The sequence below is a fragment of the Oncorhynchus keta genome, chromosome 1 (genome assembly GCF_023373465.1).
Source record: "Oncorhynchus keta strain PuntledgeMale-10-30-2019 chromosome 1, Oket_V2, whole genome shotgun sequence".
Taxonomy (NCBI): Eukaryota; Metazoa; Chordata; class Actinopteri; order Salmoniformes; family Salmonidae; genus Oncorhynchus; species Oncorhynchus keta.
The window spans coordinates 46,955,715-46,975,857 of NC_068421.1; the positions used below are offsets into that span (position 1 = coordinate 46,955,715).

At 42.7% G+C, this 20,143-nt stretch overlaps 1 protein-coding gene across 9 annotated transcripts in view; it reads left to right on the forward strand.

Moving 5' to 3' along the window:
• The window catches only part of dock10 (dedicator of cytokinesis 10), a 183,613-nt gene that overhangs the window by 51,413 nt on the left and 112,057 nt on the right, over positions 1-20,143 (forward strand). For 3 of the 9 annotated variants that reach the window (XM_052526141.1, XM_052526145.1, XM_052526147.1), the window contains exon 1: positions 788-1,264. The exons of 2 other annotated variants lie outside the window; for them this stretch is intronic. In XM_052526141.1, the coding sequence (XP_052382101.1) occupies positions 1,097-1,264 (168 nt within the window). In that variant the 5' untranslated portion in view covers positions 788-1,096. Of the gene's footprint in view, positions 1-786; positions 1,265-16,969; positions 17,184-20,143 lie in introns of those variants that run through there. 4 more of the 9 variants (XM_052526164.1, XM_052526165.1, XM_052526158.1 and 1 more) reach the window with 2 other exon arrangements.

A 20,143-nucleotide genomic window follows, 5' to 3' on the forward strand; every position in this document is an offset into this window, starting at 1 on the left:
ACCAATGCATGTCCAGTGTGCATTTTATTGCGGTCATGATTGCTGGTGTGGTGGTAATACGGTCACCGCAACAGCCCTACTACTCTAGTCTTTTTCCCTCCTCACTTTCTTTCTCTCTCTCTCGATAATATTTATCTCCCCTCAATATCCCTTTTCTTTCTCTGTGCTATTTAGCTTTTCGGTGCAGACTGCAGCACTTTAGGTACCACTAAGTGAGTGTACAGTATGAGCTAGATTTCAAATTCTTAAGTGGGAGAGAGGAAGTACGGAGCGAGACGTAGTGTGTGGAGTAGGTGGCTGGTCTGAATAGTTGAACGACACTGTTACGGCTGGTGTAACACAGCTGGTGATTTGGACACGCATGCACAGAAACACACACACACACACACACACACACACACACACACACACACACACACACACACACACACACACACACACACACACACACACACACACACACACACACACACACACACACACACACACACACACACACACACACACACACACTCATTTGCTTAGTGCAATTCCCAGAGCTCACTCCAGCTTGGATTGACTTCCTGTCTTTTTACCATGTCCCTCTAAATCACTTCGCAATATTTGTGTGAACAGTATATGTGGACGAGAGAGAGAGCGTGCACGAGAACTCGAGGGAGCGGGCGAGACTGGGTGCTAGAGTGCGTGCCTGTGTGTGTTTTTGGCTGTCAGTTCTGGTCAGCTGACGACCGTGTCTTGCTTCGATTGGAGGAGCCAGCTGTGTTCAGCTACAGTGTAGGCAGATCAGATCAGTGCGGAGAGTGGAGCGACAAGGCAGCCTCTGTCTGCTGCAGCTGGAGGGTCCCAGCGCTCAGCACTTAGCAGTACTGAGCCAGAGGAGAGCAGTGGGACTGCAGTACGAAGTAGGCAGGCAGTGCTGGAGCACCGGAGCTTTAGGGACTAACCTGGGCTAACCTGACTAGGCTGTAGCTGGGGTTTCCTGAACTTAGCATCACTTAGCACTATTAGGCTGGTCCAAGGTCCAGGGGGCCAGGGCTGGGTGGTGAATCCAGGGCAGAGGGCTCTGTCTGTGGGTGACGTGGTTGGGTACCTGGGTATGGGCTGCTCGGCCAGCTTGGTGCTCCTCCAGGCCCTACGTTCCGTGGGCCGGGCCAACTGTGTCCACATGTGCTCCCGCCAGGACCAGCTATCCTCGGACGCCCTGCCTCCCGGCGAGGGCCACACCGCCACCGGGGGAGGTAGAGCCCTCACCATCATTGTTATGGTAACTAACATCAGACTGCGGAGCTGTTGGCTGCAGCCTCCCTTCTTCCTTTGTTGGGGGCGGGGGGGGGGCAGAGTGTAAGAGGGCTAGAGAGAATCTGTTTGGGCTCCTGTTTTTGTATACGAGTGTTAGCCATGTGGTATTAACATACAGCGAGGGGAGAATGTGTCCTCTCTGTGTTTGTGTAAGTGTGTGCGTGTGACTGGGTGTGTGTGTGTGTTTGTGTGGAGGGTAATGTATTATCCAGGAGCGAGCCATGATGTGAACCGAGCTGTGTGTTACTCCCTCTCAGCTGAGAGGGAGAGGGGCTGAAACAGAGGCAGGGGGCTGCCGGGGATGTACAGGGAGAGAAGGGTGGTGGGGGGTGGCTGCGGGTCAGTCCAGGGCAATATAGTTTCTGTGGGAAAAATGTGTCTCTTTGCTCATGTTTCATCTAATAGGCTGCTGATAAGATGATGTGAGTGTTTGTCGAAGTCAACGGGTGAATGAATGAGCAAATGAACAAATGTAGGATATTGGACTGGCCAATATTCTTTTGTTTCTGTCTGTGAGTGACCGCAATACCATTTGGATCCTTTATTAGGAGCAGTAGGGTGGAGTTGTCCCTGTATGCTGTTCTTGGGTCAGTTTAGCATTTTCCCTACTAATGGTTAAGGTTAGGATTGGGGAGGGGAAGCTGATCCAAGATCTGTACTGAGGAAAAGCTTCACCCCAAAGTTTATTAAGGCAGTAATGAGTTGTGACCGCTTGGTTCGTGATTGTGAACTAAATCAGTGGTGAGTCTGAGACTGACGGGTGAGGTTATACTCGGGCTGGCAAGGTGATGCTGAGGAACAGGGGTGTACAGATATTTAATAGTTACAGCCAAAATTGTTGTCACCATTCAACATGGGTATCTGAATTTCAATGTCCCTGTCCTTCCATCTGTCCGACCATCCCTCTGCCTGGTAATTGTAGGGCTAATCCCCATCTCTGGGACAGGCTTCCATATTCCCAGAAATCCTTTGTTTCCTGATTGCTGAATGCATGGTGACATTGAAGAAATTGAAAAATGTCACGACTCAAATTGAGGGGTGTTGAAGAAAACAAAGTCATCAGCGATTCGACCTAAGTATCAAAGTTAATGACGAATTTACTAAATGTCGCTGTACCCATGTGTGTTTTGGCTCTTACTCAAATGATCTTTTTCTGGGCAGAATCAGATGGTGTAGAACGTATTTTCATTCTAGACATCGTAGGGGAGATGTCGTCCGTGGGTGTGATGTAGCATTTGGCCGGAGCAAGGAGTTTGGGTAACCAGGCAACCATAAAGTCCCCTCTCTCTTTTCTCTCACCGCTTTCTTCTCTCTCTCTCTGCCTCTCGCTCTCTGCCTCTCTCTCTCTCTCTCTCTAACTCTCTCGCTCCCTGTTTCTCTCTGCCTCTCTCTCTCTCTGCCTCTCGCTCTCTGCCTCTCTCTCTCTCTGCCTCTCTCTCTCTCTCTCTGCCTCTCTCTCTCTCTCTCTGCCTTGGAAGTGTTTTGTAGTTGAGAGGCCATGTAAAGGGCTCTGTCCTTACTTTATTTCAATTTTTCTTTTCTATGGTGGAGAGTTAACACACTGTTAGTTTAATTTGTTTTTTTTTTCAAAGTTTGGGAGGAAGAGGACAGAGTTTTAGTTTCCTGGGGTTTGAACGGTGTGGTGTGCAATGATGGCTTCGCAGCCTTGGGCAAAGGAGATGCTGTCATTACGGCTTGGATTCAGGTGTGTTCCTGAGAATGGAGTTGAGGTGGAGGAGGTTCTGCTCATGGTCGGCGAACAGCTAGGAGATGAATTTATGGATTCCGCTTCCAGAATTAACAAAGCTGTGATTGTCTTCATGAAAAGAGTGAATTTGGTGGGTAGGTTGATTGCTAGTGGAATATTTGTAAGGGATGTGTTGGTGGCGTAGCTGAGTCTGGGTCTAGACATGCTATGGATGGTGGTGTAGCTGAAACTGGATCTAGTCATGTCATGGATGGTGGTGTAGATGAGGCAGGGCCTAGTCAGGTTACGCTAGTGGATGAGGAGAGTATCGTGGGGAAGGGCAAGCGGCTAGGGGCGGTGGAGGAGGGTGTCAAGTGGAAGAGGGGGAAAAAGGGGAGAAGAAAGGAGGTGGGAGGGGAGAGGCTGATGTGGTCAAAGGTACTAAGGAACCTTTGCCTGTCGTTAGGGGGAGGCCCTGACTAGAGAGAAAGGGCAGGTGGTCCGAATGGGAGATGGAGATGAGGAGGAGGAAGGTGAATCTGAGGAAGAGGACAATGTTTAGGCTTTTTTTCCCAGGCTCCTCATCAATGGGTCCGGAGCTGACAGCCAATCAGGAAGAGGGGTCAAAGTACATGAGACTAAAGGGTAAAAGGTTCATCTTGAAGCTTTATTTTGCGTACCAGGAAAGTTCGTAAGATCAGAAAGTGAAAGTGGATCACAACCGTGCATAATGGTCTACCTTCAGATGCTATTTAGATTAATAGTAATAATTTTGCTATTCATTCAAAGGTCTTTCTTTATTTTGACTATTTTCTACATTTTAGAATAATAGGGAAGACATCAACACTATGAAATAAAACATATGGAATCATGTAGTAACCAAAAAAGTATATTTGAGAATCTTCAAAGTAGCCACCTTGATGACATCTGTGCAAACTCTTGGCATTCTACTTTGCTGGTGACACTGTCTGTGATTTATTTAGAATTCAAGACACACTTAACCAGCATGGCTACCACAGAATTCTGCAGCGACACGCCATTCCATCTGGCTTGCACTTAGTGTGACTATCATTTGTTTTTCTACTTTGAAGAATATACAATATATTTAGATGTTTAACACATTGTTTTCGTTAGTACATGATTCCATGTGTGTTGGAATCATGTACAATGTAGAAAATAGTGAAAAATAAAGAAAAACCCTTGAATGAGTAGGTGTGACCAAACTTTTGACTGGTACTGTATGTATTTACAAAAATAAAATATACATGGGGGATTGAAAATGATGCAGACAATCTATCTGCAATATTAACGCTAATCTACCCCCAGAGGTCCAGACATTAATTAGGCTGTTCTCTGACTCTCCATGTACCCTGGTCTGTCTGTCACTGACCCTTGTGTCAAGAGAAAATATGCAGCTACAGTTGAAGTCAGAAGTTTACACATTTAAACTCAGTTTTTCACAATTCCTGACATTAATTATATTAAAGATTGACTGGTTTAGGTCAGTTAGGATCACCACTTTATTTTAAGAATGTGAAATGTCAGAATAATAGTAGAGAGAATGATTTATTTCAGCTTTTATTTCTTTCATCACATTCCCAGTGGGTCAGAAGTTTACAAACAGTCAATTAGTATTTGGTAGCATTGCCTTTAAATTGTTTAACTTGTGGGTCAAACGTTTTGTGTAGCCTTCCAACAAGCTTTCCACAATATGTTGGGTGAATTTTGGCCCATTCCTCCTGACAGAGCTGGTGTAACGGAGTCAGGTTTGTAGGGCTCCTTGCTCGCACACGCTTTTTCAGTTCAGCCCACAAATGCTCTATAGGATTTAGGTCAGGGCTTTGTGATGGCCACTCCAATACCTTGACTTTGTTGTCCTTAAGCCAACTTGCCACAACTTTGGAAGTAGGCTTGGGGTCATTGTCCATTTGGAAGACCCATTTGAGACCAAGCCTTAACTTCCTGACCGATGTCTTGAGATGTTGCTTCAATATATCCACAGAATTTTCCGCCCTCATGATGTCATCTAATTTGTGAAGTGCACCAGTCCTTCCTGCAGCAAAGCACCTCCACAACATGATGCTGCCACGGTTGGGATGGTGTTCTTCAGCTTGCATGCATCCCCCTTTTTTCCTCCAAACATAACAATGGTAGGCCAAAGACTTCTATTTTTGTTTCATCAGACCAGAGGACATTTCTCCAAAAAGTATGATCTTTGTCCCCATGTGCAGTTGCAAACCGTAGTCTGGCTTTTTTATGGCGGTTTTGGAGCAGTGGCTTCGTCCTTGCTGAGCGGCCTTTCAGGTTATGTTGATATAGGACTCGATTTGCTGTGGATATAGATACTTTTGTACTTGTTTCCTCCAGCATCTTCACAAGGTCTCCTTTACTGTTGTTCTGGGATTGAGTTGCACTTTTCGTACCAAAGAACGCGTCTCCTTCCTGAGCGGTATGATGGCTGCGTGGTCCCTTTGGTGTTTATAATTGCATACTACTATTTGTACAGATGAACGTGGTACCTTCAGGCGTTTGGAAATTGTTCCCAAGGATGAACCAGACATGTGGAGGCTAACCATTTTTTTGCTGAGGTCTTGGCTGATTTCTCTTGATTTTCCGATGATGTCAAGCAAAGAGGCACTGAGTTTGAAGGTAGGCCTTGAAATACATCCACAGGTGCACCTCCAATTTACTCAAATGATGTCAATTAGACTATCAGAAGCTTCTAAAGCCATGACATTTTCTGGAATTTTCCAAGCTGTATAACGGCACAGTAAACGTAGCGTATGTAATCTTCTGACCCACTGGAATTGTGATACAGTGAATTGTAAGTGAAATAATCTGTCTTTAAACAATTGTTTGAAAAATTACTTGTCATGCATGAAGTAGATGTCCTATCCGACTTGCCAAAACTATAGTTTGTTAACAAGAAAATTGTGGAGTGGTTTAAATTCGTTTTAATGACTCCAACCTAAGTGTATGTGAACTTCCGACTTCAAACTGTATATTGAACAAAAATAGAAAAGCCACATGTAAAGTGTGTTTCATGAGCTGAAATAAAAAGATCCCAGACATTTTCCATGCGCAGAAAAAGCTTATTTCTCTCAAATGTTGTGCAGAAATTTGTTTACATCCCTGTTAGTGAGCATTTATCCTTTTCCAAGATAATCCATCCACCTGACTGGTGTGGCATATCAATAAGCTGATTAAATAGCATGATAATTACACAGATGCACCTTGTGCTAGGGACAATAAAAGGCCACTATAAAATGTGCATTTTTGCCACACAACCCAATGCCACAGATGTCTCATGTTTTGAGGGAGCGTGCAATTGACATGCTGACTGCAGGAATGTCCACCAAAGCTGTTGCCAAATAATTGAATGTTCATTTCTCTACCATAAGTCACTTCCAACGTAATTTGTCAGTAAGTCCAACCGGCCTCACATCCGCAGACCACATGTAACTATGCCTGCCCAGGACCTCCAAATCTGATTATTTCACCTGCGGGATTGTCTGAGACCAGCCACCCAGACAGCTAATAAAACTGAGGAGTATTTCTGTCTGTAATAAAGCCCTTGTGTGGGGGAAAACTCATTCTGATTGGCTGGGCCTGAATCCCCAGTGGGTGGGCCTGGCTCCCAAGTCGGTGAGGGCTCTCCGAGGCCCACCCATGCCTGCGCTCCTGCCCAGTCTTGTGAAATTCATAGATTAGGGCAACATTAATTTATTTAAATAGACTGATTTCCTTATATGAACTGGAACTCAGTAAAATCATTGAAATGGTTGCATGTTGTGTTTATATTTTTGTTCAGTATACTCCAGTCCCTGCCATTCCTCTCCCTCATCTCTGCTTCTCTATCTCCTCCCTCTTTTGGCAGGTAACCTAGCGGTTAGAGTGTCGGGCCAGTAACCAAAAGGTTGCTGGTTTGAACACCCAAGCCGACAAGGTAAAGAATCTGTTGATGTACCCTTAAGCAAAGCACTTAACCCTAACTTTCTCCATGGAAACCTTACTACTATGGCTGACCTGTAAAACAACACATTTCACAGCACCTATCTGGCTTAGGTGACAATAATATATATATATATTTTATCTGCCTCCTTCCCCTGTTCATAAGAGTATGATATTATCACTTTCTGTACTCTCTAGCCTTCTCTTTCTCTTCCACATCTCCCCCCTCTCATTATCTCTGTCCCTCAATCCCCCCCCTCCCCCCATATCTCCCCCTCTCTCTTTCTCTCTCCCCACCCTCTCTCCCCCCTCTCTTTCTCCCTCTCTCGCTCTCTGCAGTAGATGTGATCCAGATGGCGATAGCTGCAGTCTGATCCTGGACCCTGTCCTGTGCTGTCTCAGCACTAGGAAACATACACACTCTGGCTCCCATTACACAGCAGACTATTACTGCCTCCCAAACAGCAACCTATTTCCTACATAGTACTGTGCACTACTTTCGACCAGAGCCCTATGGGTCCTGGTCAAAAGTAGTTCACATTAAAGGGATAGGGTGCCATTTTGGATGTAAACAGAGATTGTAATTGAGCTAGACATTCACCAGCTTCTACTGGTGGTCAAACTCTGAGATATTATATGGCCTTGGACCTTCCTTGTCAGCTCTCCTTTTCATCAATTTCCTTCTGTCATGTGTTTTTTCGCATCCTCTCTCTTTCTCTCTATTTTGTCTCTCCCTCCCTCATTATATTTTTTTCTCTCTCTCGCTCTCTCGGTCTTTCTCTTACATTTTCTCTCTCCATCTCTCGTTCACGCCCCTGTTTGATTAGCAGTTGCTGCTAATTCTAAGGCCTGCGCTCGTTCTATTTTGATCCTGCACAGCTGCAGTTTTACTGAGAATCAGCACAGGGGTGGACGGAAAGAATCGGAGAAAATAGGGAGAATGGGGTTGTTTGGTGGGATGTGGAAGTGAGTGAGGCTGGAGAAGAAAGAGGGGGAGATGGAGGGATGGAAGCAGCCCAGACAGCTGGAGCGGAATAGGGGGGGTTGGATGTTTGATGGGCTGCAGGTGTTTTAGCAGCTCGTTAAAGGACTTAATGGGGTATGTAACAGAGCCTGTTGATACACTGACTGAGATTTTCTAAATATTGAGCAATTATGGAACTTGAAATACACTGAACAAATATATAAATGCAACTTGTAAAGTGTTGGTCTCATGTTTCATGAGCTGAAATAAAAGATCCCAGAAATATTATGTGTATATTATATTTATGTGTACAATATATTTATGTGTACATAAAGCTTATTTCTCTCAACTTGTGTGCACAAATTTGTTTACATCCCAGTTAGTGAGCATTTATCTTTTGCCAAGATAATCCATCCACCTAACAGGTGTGGTATACCAAGAAGCTGATTAAACAGCATGATCATTACACAGGTGTACCTTGTGCAGGGGGCAATAAAAGGCCACTCTAAAATGTGCAGTTTTGTCACACAACCCAATACCACAGATGTCTCCTGTTTTGAGGGAGTGTGCAATTGTCCACCAGAGCTGTTGCCAGAGATTTTAATGTTAATTTCGCTACCATAAGCTGCCTACAACGTAATTTCTGAGAATTTGAAATTATGACCACGTGTAACCACGGCAGCCCAGGACCTCCACATCAGGCTTTTTCATCGGCGGGATCGTCTGAGACCAGCCACTCGGACAGCTGATGAAACTGTGGGTTTGCACAACCTAATCATTTCAGCACAAACTGTCAGAAAACGTCTCAGCGAAGCCTTTGGTCACTGGCTTGCTGGAGAAGTGTGCTCGTTATGGATGAATCCTAGTTTCAACTGTACCTGGCAGCTGGCAGACAGCATGTATGGCCTCGTGTGGGCGAGCAGTTTGCTGATGTTAATGTTGTGAACAGAGTTCCCCATGATGGAGGTGGGGTTATGGTATGGGCAGGCATAAGTTACGGACAACGAACACAATTGCATTTTATCAATGGCAATTTGAATGCACAGAGATGCTGAGATCCTGAGGCCCATTGTCCCACTTCATGTTTCAGCATGATAATACAAGGATCTGTACACAATTCCTGAAAGATGAAAATGGGACAGTTCTCCCATGGCCTACATACTCACCAGACATGTCAACCATTGAGCATGTTTGGGATGCTCTGGATTGACGTGTACGTAGAGTGTTCCAGTTCCCACAAATATCCATCAACTTCGCACAGCCTTTGAAGAAGAGTGGGACTACATTCCACAGGCCACAATCAACAGCCTGGTCAACTCAATGCGAAGGAGGTGTGTTGCGCTACATGAGGCAAATGGCTAGGCACACCAGATACTTACTGGTTTTCTGAGCCCTCTTCCACTTTAAATCTGTGACCAACACATGCATATCTGTTTTCCCAGTCAGGTCAAAGCCATAGATTAGGGCCTAATGAATTCATTTCAAGTGACAGATTTCTGTATTTTCTTTATTGAACCATTTATTTAACTAGGTAAGTCAGTTAGGAACACATTTTTATTTACAATGACACCCTATCAAAAGGCAAAAGGCCTCCTGCAGGGAGAGGGACTGGGATTAAAATAAAAATGTTAGACAAAACACACATCACAACAAGAGAGACACTACATGACAGCAACACATGACAACACAACATGGTAGCGACACAACATGGCAGCAGCACATGGTAGCAGCACAAAACATGGTATGACCATTATTGGGCACAGACAACAGAAAAGGGCAAGAAGATGGAGGCAACAATACATCAGGCAAAGCAGCCACAGGTGTCAGTAAGAGTGTCCATGATTGAGTCTTTGAATGAAGAGATAAAACTGTCCAGTTTGAGTGTTTTGTTGCAGCTCGTTCCAGTCACCAGCTGCACTGAACTGTAAAGAGGAGTGACCCAGGGATGTGTGTGCTTTGGGGACCTTTAACAGAATGTGACTGGCAGAACGGGTGTTGTATGTGGAGGATGAGGGCGGCAGTAGGTACAGTATCTCAGATAGAGGGGAAGGTTTTATAAATAAGCATCAACCAGTGGGTTTTGTATCAGGTATACAGAGATGACCAGTTTACAGAGGACTATAGAGTGCAGTGATGTGTCCTCCTATAAGGAGCATTGGAGGCAAACCATTTACTGGAAGTTTAGAGGTGTCAATCATTCATCTCACAGTGTGTGTGTGTGTGACATTGTTTCCCTGATCTGCCAGAGAAAAGTGGTTTGTGGTCTAACTGTTGCTAAGAGGGGGCGAGCTAGAGAGAAGATAGAGGGGTACATAACATATGGAGTGTGAGACACCTTTAACATCAATTATAAAAACATTTGTAATCTGATTTTCTTTTTCTTCACATGCTGTAGCTTGATCCTAGTTTACATAATTCTGAGGATTTTGTGTTGTGCCAGCCATCGGTTGAGACACAGCATACTCTTGAACACAGGGTAGGCGTCAATTTAATCATAGAAATAGAATCCATAGAATGGACTTGCAATTAGCTGTTACACCATTGACATTGGAATGTAATTTAAATTTGAGCTTTTAGTTACTACCACAAATATGTATTTTCTATTATCTATATTTGTATTATTATCTATGGAAGATGGTTGGACCTCCAACCATCTTTGTGGTATTAATTACAGCTTCACCATCGAGCATCCTGACTGGTTGCATCACCACCTGGAATGGCAACTGCTCAGCATCCAACCGTCTTCTACCCCCAAGCCATAAGACAGCTGAACAATTAATCAAATGGCCACCCGACCTACTTACATTGACACCCCCCTTTGTTTTTACACTGCTGCAACTCGCTGTTTATCTATGCATAGTCACTTTACCCCTACCTACATGTACAGATTACCATGACAAACCTGCCCCCCCCACCCCACATCACACCACACACACACACACACACACACACACACACACACACACACACACACACACACACACACACACACACACACACACACACACACACACACACACACACACACACACACACACACACACACACACACACACACACACACACACACACACACACATTGACTCGGTATTGTTATATTATTGTGTTACTTTTTGTATTTTATTTTGTACTTTAGTTTATTTAGTAAAGTTTTTGTTAGCTTTATTCCTTGACCTGAATTGATAGTTAAAGGGCTTGTAAAGTAAGCATTTCATGGTAAGGTCTGTGCATGTTTTTTATTTATTTATTATTTTACCTTTATTTTACTAGGCAAGTCAGTTGAGAACAAATTCTTATTTTCAATGACGGCCTAGGGTTAACTGCCTGTTCAGGAGCAGAACGACAGATTTGTACCTTGTCAGCTCAGGGATTTGACGTTGCAATCTTTTGGTTACTAGTCCAACACTCTAACCACTAGGCTACCCTGAAAGTTTGTAATTGTAATGTTTAGTAGCTACATTTATCAGCCAAAACATGAAACGCACCCTTTATTCAGGAACATGCCGTGTCTCAACCGATGGCGGGCACAACACGAACACCTCAGATTATGTCAAATAGGATCTAAGCTACAAAATAAAATAGCATTACAACCCTGATTTGTATGCTTCCAAGTGATGTCAAATGTAACCTTTTATCTTTTTAGTGATTGTAACGTACAGTACCAGTCAAGTTTGGACACATCTACAGATTCCTATTTTCTACATCCTCTTAAGGATTTTTTCAATATTTGCCTAAAATGACATACCCAAATCTAACTGCTTGTAGCTCAGGCCCTGAAGCAAGGATATGCATATTCTTGGCACCATTTGAAAGGAAACACTTAAGTTCATGGAAATGTGAAATTAATGTAGTAGAATATAACACAATAGATCTGGTAAAAGATAATACAAAGAGAAAAACATTATATTATTATTATATATTAGAAAAACAATCGTTCTTTTGAAAAAAAAATTGTACCATTGTTGAAATGCAAGAAAAAGGCCATAATGTATTATTCCAGTCCAGGTGCAATTTAGATTTTGGCCAATATATAGCATCAGTTTATGTGCAAATTTTTATACTGATCCAATGAACTATTGCATTTCTGTTCAAAATGTATCAAGACTGCCCAAATTTGCCTAATTTGTTTATGAATAACTTTGCATGTTCAAAATTGTGCACTCTCCTCAAACAATAGCATGGTATTATTTCACTGTAATAGCTACTGTAAATTAGATTAAGAAGAACTTAAGCTTTCTGCCAATATTAGATATGTCTATGTCCTGGGAAATGTTATTGTTACTTACCTCATGTTAATCGCATTAGCCTACGTTAGCTCAACCGTCCTGTGGAAGGGACACCGATCCCGAAGAAGACATCAAAACTATGAAATAACACATGGAATCATGTAGAAACCTAACAAGTGTTAAACAAATAAAAATATATTTTATATTTTTGATTCTTCAAAGTAGCCACCTTTTACCTTGATGACAGCTTTGCAAACTCTTGGCATTCTCTCTACCAGCTTTTTGTATTTTTTTATTTGACCTTTATTTAACTAGGCAAGTTACGACAGATTTGTACCTTGTCAGCTCGGGGGTTTGAACTTGCAACCTTCCGGTTACTAGTCCAATGCCCTAACCACTAGGCTGCCGCTAGGCTAGACCGGCTCCACTGGGCTACCACCAGGCAAGACCTGCCCTGACCCAGAGTTACCTGCTGCAGAGGATAAGTTAATTAGAGTAACCAGCCTCAGAAATTGCAGCCCAAATAAATGCTTCACATAATTCTAGTAACAGACAGACCTCAACATCAACTGTTCAGAGGAGACTGCATTAATCAGGCCTTCGTGGTCAAATTGCTGCGAAGAAACCACTACTAAAGTACACCAATAAGAAGAAGAGACTTGTTTGGGTGAAGAGATACGAGCAATGGACATTAGACTGGTGGAAATTTGTCCTTTGGTCCAATTTGAGCTTTTTGGTTCCAACTGCCGGGTCTTTGTGAGACGCAGAGTAGGTGAATGGATGGTCTCCGCATGTGTGGTTCCCACCGTAAAGCATGGAGGATGAGGTGTGATGGTGTGGGGGTGCTTTCCAGGTAAATCTGTCTGATTTATTTAGAATTCAAGGCACACTTAACCAGCATGGTTAACAGCATTCTGCAGTGATACACCATTCCATCTGGTTTGCACTTAGTAGGACTATCATTTGTTTTTCAACAGGACAATGACCCAACACACCTCCAGGATGTGTAAGGGCTATTTGACCAACAAGTAGAGTGATGGAGTGCTGCATCAGATGACCTGGCCTCCACAATCACCTGACCTCAACCCAATTGAGATGGTTTGGGATGAGTCGGACCGCAGAGTGAAGGAAAAGCAGCCAACAAGTGCTCAGCATATGTTGGAACTCCTTCAAGACTGTTGTGAAAGCATTCAAGGTGAAGCTGGTTGAGAGAATGCCAAGAGTTTGCAAAGCTGTCATCAAAAGGTGGCTAATTTGAAGAATCTAAAATCCAAAATATATTTGAATTTGTTTAACACTTTATTGTTTACTACATGATTCCATATGTGTTATTACATAGTTTTGATGTCTTCACTATTATTCTACACTGTAGAAAATGGTAAAATAACTTTGACAGGTTCTCTATATGCTTGGAGTCAGGAACCAGGTGCAGAAGGTGAGTTTAGTGATAAGAAAGGCAGATAAACTATAACAGGAGAAGCGTACTGACCAAAACCAAAACTGCCTGATGACTAAGGCTACTGAGTGCTACATAAAGGGAGATGAATCATGGTGATGATGATGCCCAGGTGTGTGTAACGATGGGGAGCAGGTGTGCGTAATGATGATGCCAGGACCAGTTGCTAGTAGAGTCGATCGCCGGAGCGGGAGTAGGCGTGACAGTGATGAAGACATGGCAGTCTCATTGTAGGTGAGGTATGCAAAATGGGTCAATTTTGAGCACCTTTATCTCCTGAATGTTTTGGCATCAAAATGTGAAAAACTGAAATCTAATGGCAATAGCCCTATACTAACATATGCCTGGAGAGTTGTTGAGGTGTGTGTCCCAAATGGCACCCTATTATTCCCTATATAGTGCACTACTTTTGTCTAGAGACCTATAGGCCCTCGTCAAAAGTAATGCACTATATATTGAATAGGGTGCCATTTTGGGATGTAACCCTCGTCTCCTCTCTCCCATTCAGTGTCGGTCAATGACTCTTCCTGTAACCCCTATCAGCATCATTCTTCTCATCTATTGGTTTGTGTCAAAGTCATGCTGCATTACAGTTTTAAACTCTTGGTGGTGTATTTTTGGTGCTTTTCCCCGGTGTTGTATTGACCATCAATGGATGGAGAGAGTAAAATCGATTGCATTTTCTCCCCTTTTTAAATGATCAAAAACATAAAAAGATCTTACAGTAGCTTATGTAATCAGGTTAACAGCACTCAGACTCCGGTTGCTTCCCAAATGGCACCCTATTCTCTATATAGTGCACTACTTTTGACCGAGCCCTGGTCAAAATTACAGTAGTACACCATGTAGGGCATGGGACAAAGGCTGAGAGGCTGTGACGCAACAGGGTCTGTTCCTCAAACTGGTTGGCAGCTGATAGCTCTCAGTTCTGCAATGAAATTTCATCAAGGGTAGTGTGTGTGTGTGTGTGTGTGTGTGTGTGTGTGTGTGTGTGTGTGTGTGTGTGTGTGTGGATGGGGCTGGGGGTAGTGTGCGCGCGTTCGTGCTTGCATGTATGTACAGTACCAGTCAAAAGTTTGGACACACTACCCCCCGCATTCCAGGTCACTACCTCATGATTTCTGCTTTCCAGGTGACCACCTCATGAAGCTGGTTGAGAGAATGTCAAGAGTGTGCAAAGCTTTCAAGGCAAAGGGTGGCTACTTTGAAGAATCTCAAATATAAATATATTTTGATTTGTTTAACACTTTTTTGGTTACTACATGATTCCATATGTGTTATTTCATGGTTTTAATGTCCACTATTATTCTACAATATAGAAAATAGTAAAAAGAAAGAAAAACCCTTGAATGAGTAGGTGTGTCCAAACTTTTGACAGGGACTGTATGTATGTACAGTGCTTCAGAACGTACCCCTTGACTTTTTCCACATTTTGTTGTGTTACAGCCTGAATTTAAAATGGATAACATTGAGATCTATTGTCAGTCAAAGAAATGTCAAAGTGCAATTATGTTTTTCGATTTCTTTTACAAATTAATAAAAAAGGAAAAGCTGAAATGTCTTGAATCAGTAAGTATTCAAGTATTTAGGCAAGCCTAAATAAGTTCAGGAGTACACATTTGCTCAACAAGACACATAAGTTGCATAGACTCACTCTGTGTGCAATAATAGTGTTAAACATTTTTGAATGACTACCCCACACAGACCAGTGAGGTTTTCCAATGCCTAGCAAAGAAGGACAGCTATTGGTAGATGGGTAAGAAATAAAAAAGCAAGCATTCAGTATCCCTTTCAGCATGGTGATGTAATTAATTACACTTTGGATGGTGTATCAATACACCCAGTCACAGTAAAGATACAGGTGTCCTTCCTAACTCAGTTGCCGAAGAGGAAAGAAGCCGCTTAGGGATTTCACCATGAGGCCAATGGTGACTTTAAAACAATTAGAGTTTAATGGCTGTGATAGGATAAAACTGAGGATGGATCAACAACATTGTACTTACTCCACAATACTAACCTAAACGACAGAGTTAAAAGAAGGAAGCCTGTATAGAATAAAAATACTCCAAAGCATGCTTCCTCTTTGCAACAAGGCACTAAAGTAATACTGCAAAAAATGTGGCAACGTAATTAACTTTTTGACCTGAATACAAAGTGTTAAGTTTGAGGCAAATCCAATACAGCAATTACTGAGTACCACTCTCCATATTTTCAACCACAGTAGTGGCTGCATCTTGTTATGGGTATGCTTGTAATCGTTAAGCATAAAAAAAAATTGAATGGTGCTAAGCACAGGTTAAATGCAAGAGGAAACATGATTCAGTCTGCTTTCCACCAGACACTGGGAGATTAATTCACCTTTCAGTAGGGTGAAAGGCCAAATCTACGCTGGAGTTGCTTGCCAAGAAGGCAGTGAATGTCCTGAGTGGCTGAGTTATAGTTTTGACTTAAATCTGCTTGAAAATCTATGGCAAGACCTGGAAATGGTTGTCTAGCAATGATCAACAACCGAGTCTTACCCATTTTTAATTCAGGCTGTAAAATAAAACATTTGGAATAAATTGAGTACTTTCTTAAGGAAGTAGCCTGGAGGTTTAGAGCGGTGGGCCAGAAACCGAATGGTTGCTGGTTTGAAACTCTGAGCTAGCTAGGTGAAAATGATGTTGATGTGCCCTTGAGCAAGGCACTTAACTCCTGTAAGTCGCTCTGGATAAGAGCGTCTGCTAAATAACTAAAATGTAAATGCGTGTCCTCGCACACACTTATTGGTCTTGGTTTATAAATACGCCCCCTCTCTGGCAAATAAAGGAAGTTGTAGTTTACACACATCGGATGCACACGTATAGGCCCTGCCTGTGAGTGTGCATGCGTGTTTGTGATTAGAAAGAGAGTGAGAGGGTGTGGCATTGATTACAACCAAGGAGACGAGATCATAGTTGAGTGTCAGAACAGCAGTTTGTAAGAATTCAGTTGTGTGACGTAGCGGGGAGATGTCAGTCTAGTCTAGACCAATGTGTCTACGTACTGTAGTGTCAGTATTACAGAGCTGTACTTCCACTACAAAGTATTGCCCTGTAATGTTACTATGGCTACTGTATCTAATACAGTATATTAATAATGGTGATTGAATTAATGCCATTTATCAGATGTTTTTTTTTAATCTAAGGTGACTTATAGTAGTGGTTGCATACATTTTCACATGGGTGGCCCCAGCGGGCATCCAGCCCAAAAATGTGGTGAGAGTAAGAACAAAGATAGAGAGCGTCTTCAGAGAGAAACGGAAGAGAGGCAGATTTGGTGGTTGGATTTTTTTTTCTCAGTTTTCCCTTGTTGCACCTCCTCTGTCACCGTGTGACATCAAGCATCTACTTCCTCCTTGGGCACCACCCGCTCCGACAGGTCTCACACACCCTTCAATGGACCTTCTGCCTGCTGGAACACACGTCCTGTCCGTGTCCCCGTCTCTACCCGTGTCATCGGCATCCGTGTGCAGTCTTCTGTTTTTGAATCAGGATGAGCTTCAGGAGTAAGATCACGTTTCGAAAGAAGACCAGGGATAAGAGCAGGCGTGTGCGGAACGATTTCAACCGGCTGAGCGTCGTATGTATGCTGTCTCTCTCGTGCAGTGCCGTATCTTTGTGTTTTTATTGCCCTGGGCTTCCTTTTCCTCTCTGTTGCACTTGTCGATCTGGGGTGAAGTTCACCTAGGTAAAGATCTAGAATCAGCTTCCAATTCCTAACCTTTAATCATGAGTGGGTGAAAAGGCAAAACTGACCCAAGTCTCTATCGGCAACTTCACTCTACACCGCATCTGTCTGTCAAAATGAGGCTAACCGATATGGCACAGGTTGGAGTTGGACATTGCTAGCCTTAGCCTAATACTAGTTAGCCAGTGACTCTATTTGACTATCTGATCGGTGTGTTGATACACCGATACACATAGTATTGCTCCCTATGTGTATCGGAGTTTCTATCCAGTGGAGTGGCCATTTACAGTGCCTTGCGAAAGTATTCATTTCCCCTTGGCTTTTTTCCTATTTTGTTGCATTACAACCTGTCATTTAAATAGATTTTTATTTGGATTTCATGTAATGGACATACACAAAATAGTTCAAATTGGTTAAGTGAAATTTAAAAAATGACTTGTTAAAAAAATAAATAAGTGGTGCGTGCATATGTATTCACCCCCTTTGCTATGAAGCCCCAAATGAGATATGATGCAACCAATTACCTTCAGAAGTCAAATAATTAGTTAGATTGCACACAGGTGGACTTTATTTAAGTGTCACATGATCTCAGTATATATACACCTGTTCTGAAAGGCCCCAGAGTCTGCAACACCACTAAGCAAGCGGCACCATAAAAACCAAGGAGCTCTCCGTACAGGTCAGGGACAAAGTTCTGGAGAAGTACAGATCAGGGTTGGCCATCAAGGAAAATGCTATGTCTGGCGCAAACCCAACACCTCTCATCACCCCGAGAATACCATCCCCATAGTGAAGCATGGTGGTGGCAGCATCATGCTGTGGGGATGTTTTCCATCGGCAGGTGCTATTTAGAATTGAAGGAATGATGGATGGCAATAAATACATGGAAATTCTTGAGGGAAACATGTTTGTCTTTCAGAGATTTGAGACTGGGGCGGAGGTTCACCTTCCAGCAGGACAATGAGCCTAAGCATACTGTTAAAGCAACACTTGAGTGGTTTAAGGGGAAACATTTAAATGTCTTGGAATGGCCAAGTCAAAGCCCAGACCTCAATCCAATTGAGAATCTGTGGAATGACTTAAAGATTGCTGTACACCAGCGGAACCCATCCAACTTGAAGGAGCTGGAGCAGTTTTGCCTTGAAGAATGGGCAAAAATCCCAGTGGCTAGATGTGCCAAGCTTATAGAGACATACCCCAAGAGACTTGCAGCTGTAATTGCTGCAAATGGCGGCTATACATACTGTTGAATTCGGACGTTTACATACACCTTAGCCAAATACATTTAAACTCCGTTTTTGACATTTCATCCGAGTAAAATGACCTGTCTTAGGTTAGTTAGGATCACCACTTTATTTTAATGTGAAATGTCAGAATAATAGTAGAGTGATTTATTTAACCTTTATTTCTTTCATCATATTCCCAGTGGGTCAGAAGTTTACATACACTCAATTAGTATTTGGTAGCATTGCCTTTAAATTGTTTAACTTGGGTCAAGCGTTTCGGGTAGCCATCTACAAGCTTCCCATAATGAGTTTGGTGAATTTTGAACCAGACTTGTTGAGGTCTATAATTTATTTTGGTCTTGGCTGATTACTTTGGATTTTCCCATGATGTCAAGCAAAGATGCATTGAGTTTGATAGTAGGCCTTGAAATACATCCACAGATACACCTCCAGTTGACTGAAATTATGTCAATTAGCCTATCAGAAGCTTCTAAAGCCATGACATCATTTTCTGGAATTTTCCGAGCTGTGTAAAGGCACAGTCAACTTAATGTATGTAAACTTCTAACCCACTGGAATTGTGATGCAGTGAATTATGAGTGAAATAATCTGTCTGTAAACAATTGTTGGAAAATTGTATTTTGTCATGCACAAAGTAGATGTCCTAACCGACTTGCCAAAACTATAGTTTGTTAACAAGAAATTTGTGGAGTGGTTAAAAAACGAGTTTTAATGACTCAAACCTAAGTGTATGTAAACTTCAGACTTCAGCTGTTTGGGGGTTACGCTCAAGTTTTCAGATTTTTTTTGTCTTTTTATTTTTTGTTTGTTTCACAAGAAAAATATTTTCCATCTTCAAAGTAGTAGTCATGTTGTGTAAATCGAATGATACAAACCATCCAAAAATACATGTTAATTCTATGTTGTGAGGCAATAAAATAGGAAACATGCCACGGTGGGTGAATACTTTCGCAAGCCACTTTACAGTTGAGTCATTTAGCAGACATTCTTATCCAGATCATTTAAATAAATATCCCTATTTGTTCATATGGGAATCAAACCCACAATCCTGGCATTGCAAGTGCTGAGCTCTACCAACTAAGCCACACAGGACTACAATCTACAATCAGCATGGGATCTATATGTTCACAACATTTCGACTGGAACGATGAGTTTGTCAGCAGGGGACTTTTACACCTCTACACGTATGTCCGATTTGTACAAATGCTCTGCAACATCTTGACCGTATTGGTGTGATGTTGTCTGGTGGAATATCGGTGCCAAACGTGTAGGTGTCATGTAGCATGTCTCAAGCTGCTTTGAAATGTGATAAAACGCCCACTACAACACACTCTATAGTCCCAGTCATTACTGAGCTGTTGTGTTACTGAGCCGATAGTACTTCAGGTGTCAGGGAAGGTAGCGTCCCTATATGACGCTAAGATTGCTTCGGCTGACTGTTATAGGGTAAGTAGTGCCTATTTCCCTCCACTTTGTTGTGGAATTACCCCAGCGGTTTTGTCTATTTCTCAATGACACCCTACTCCCTCTGTAGTGCACTACCTTTGACCAGAATAAAAGGGGACCAAAACGAAGGGGGTGCCATTTGACCTCTCAGTGCCTCTG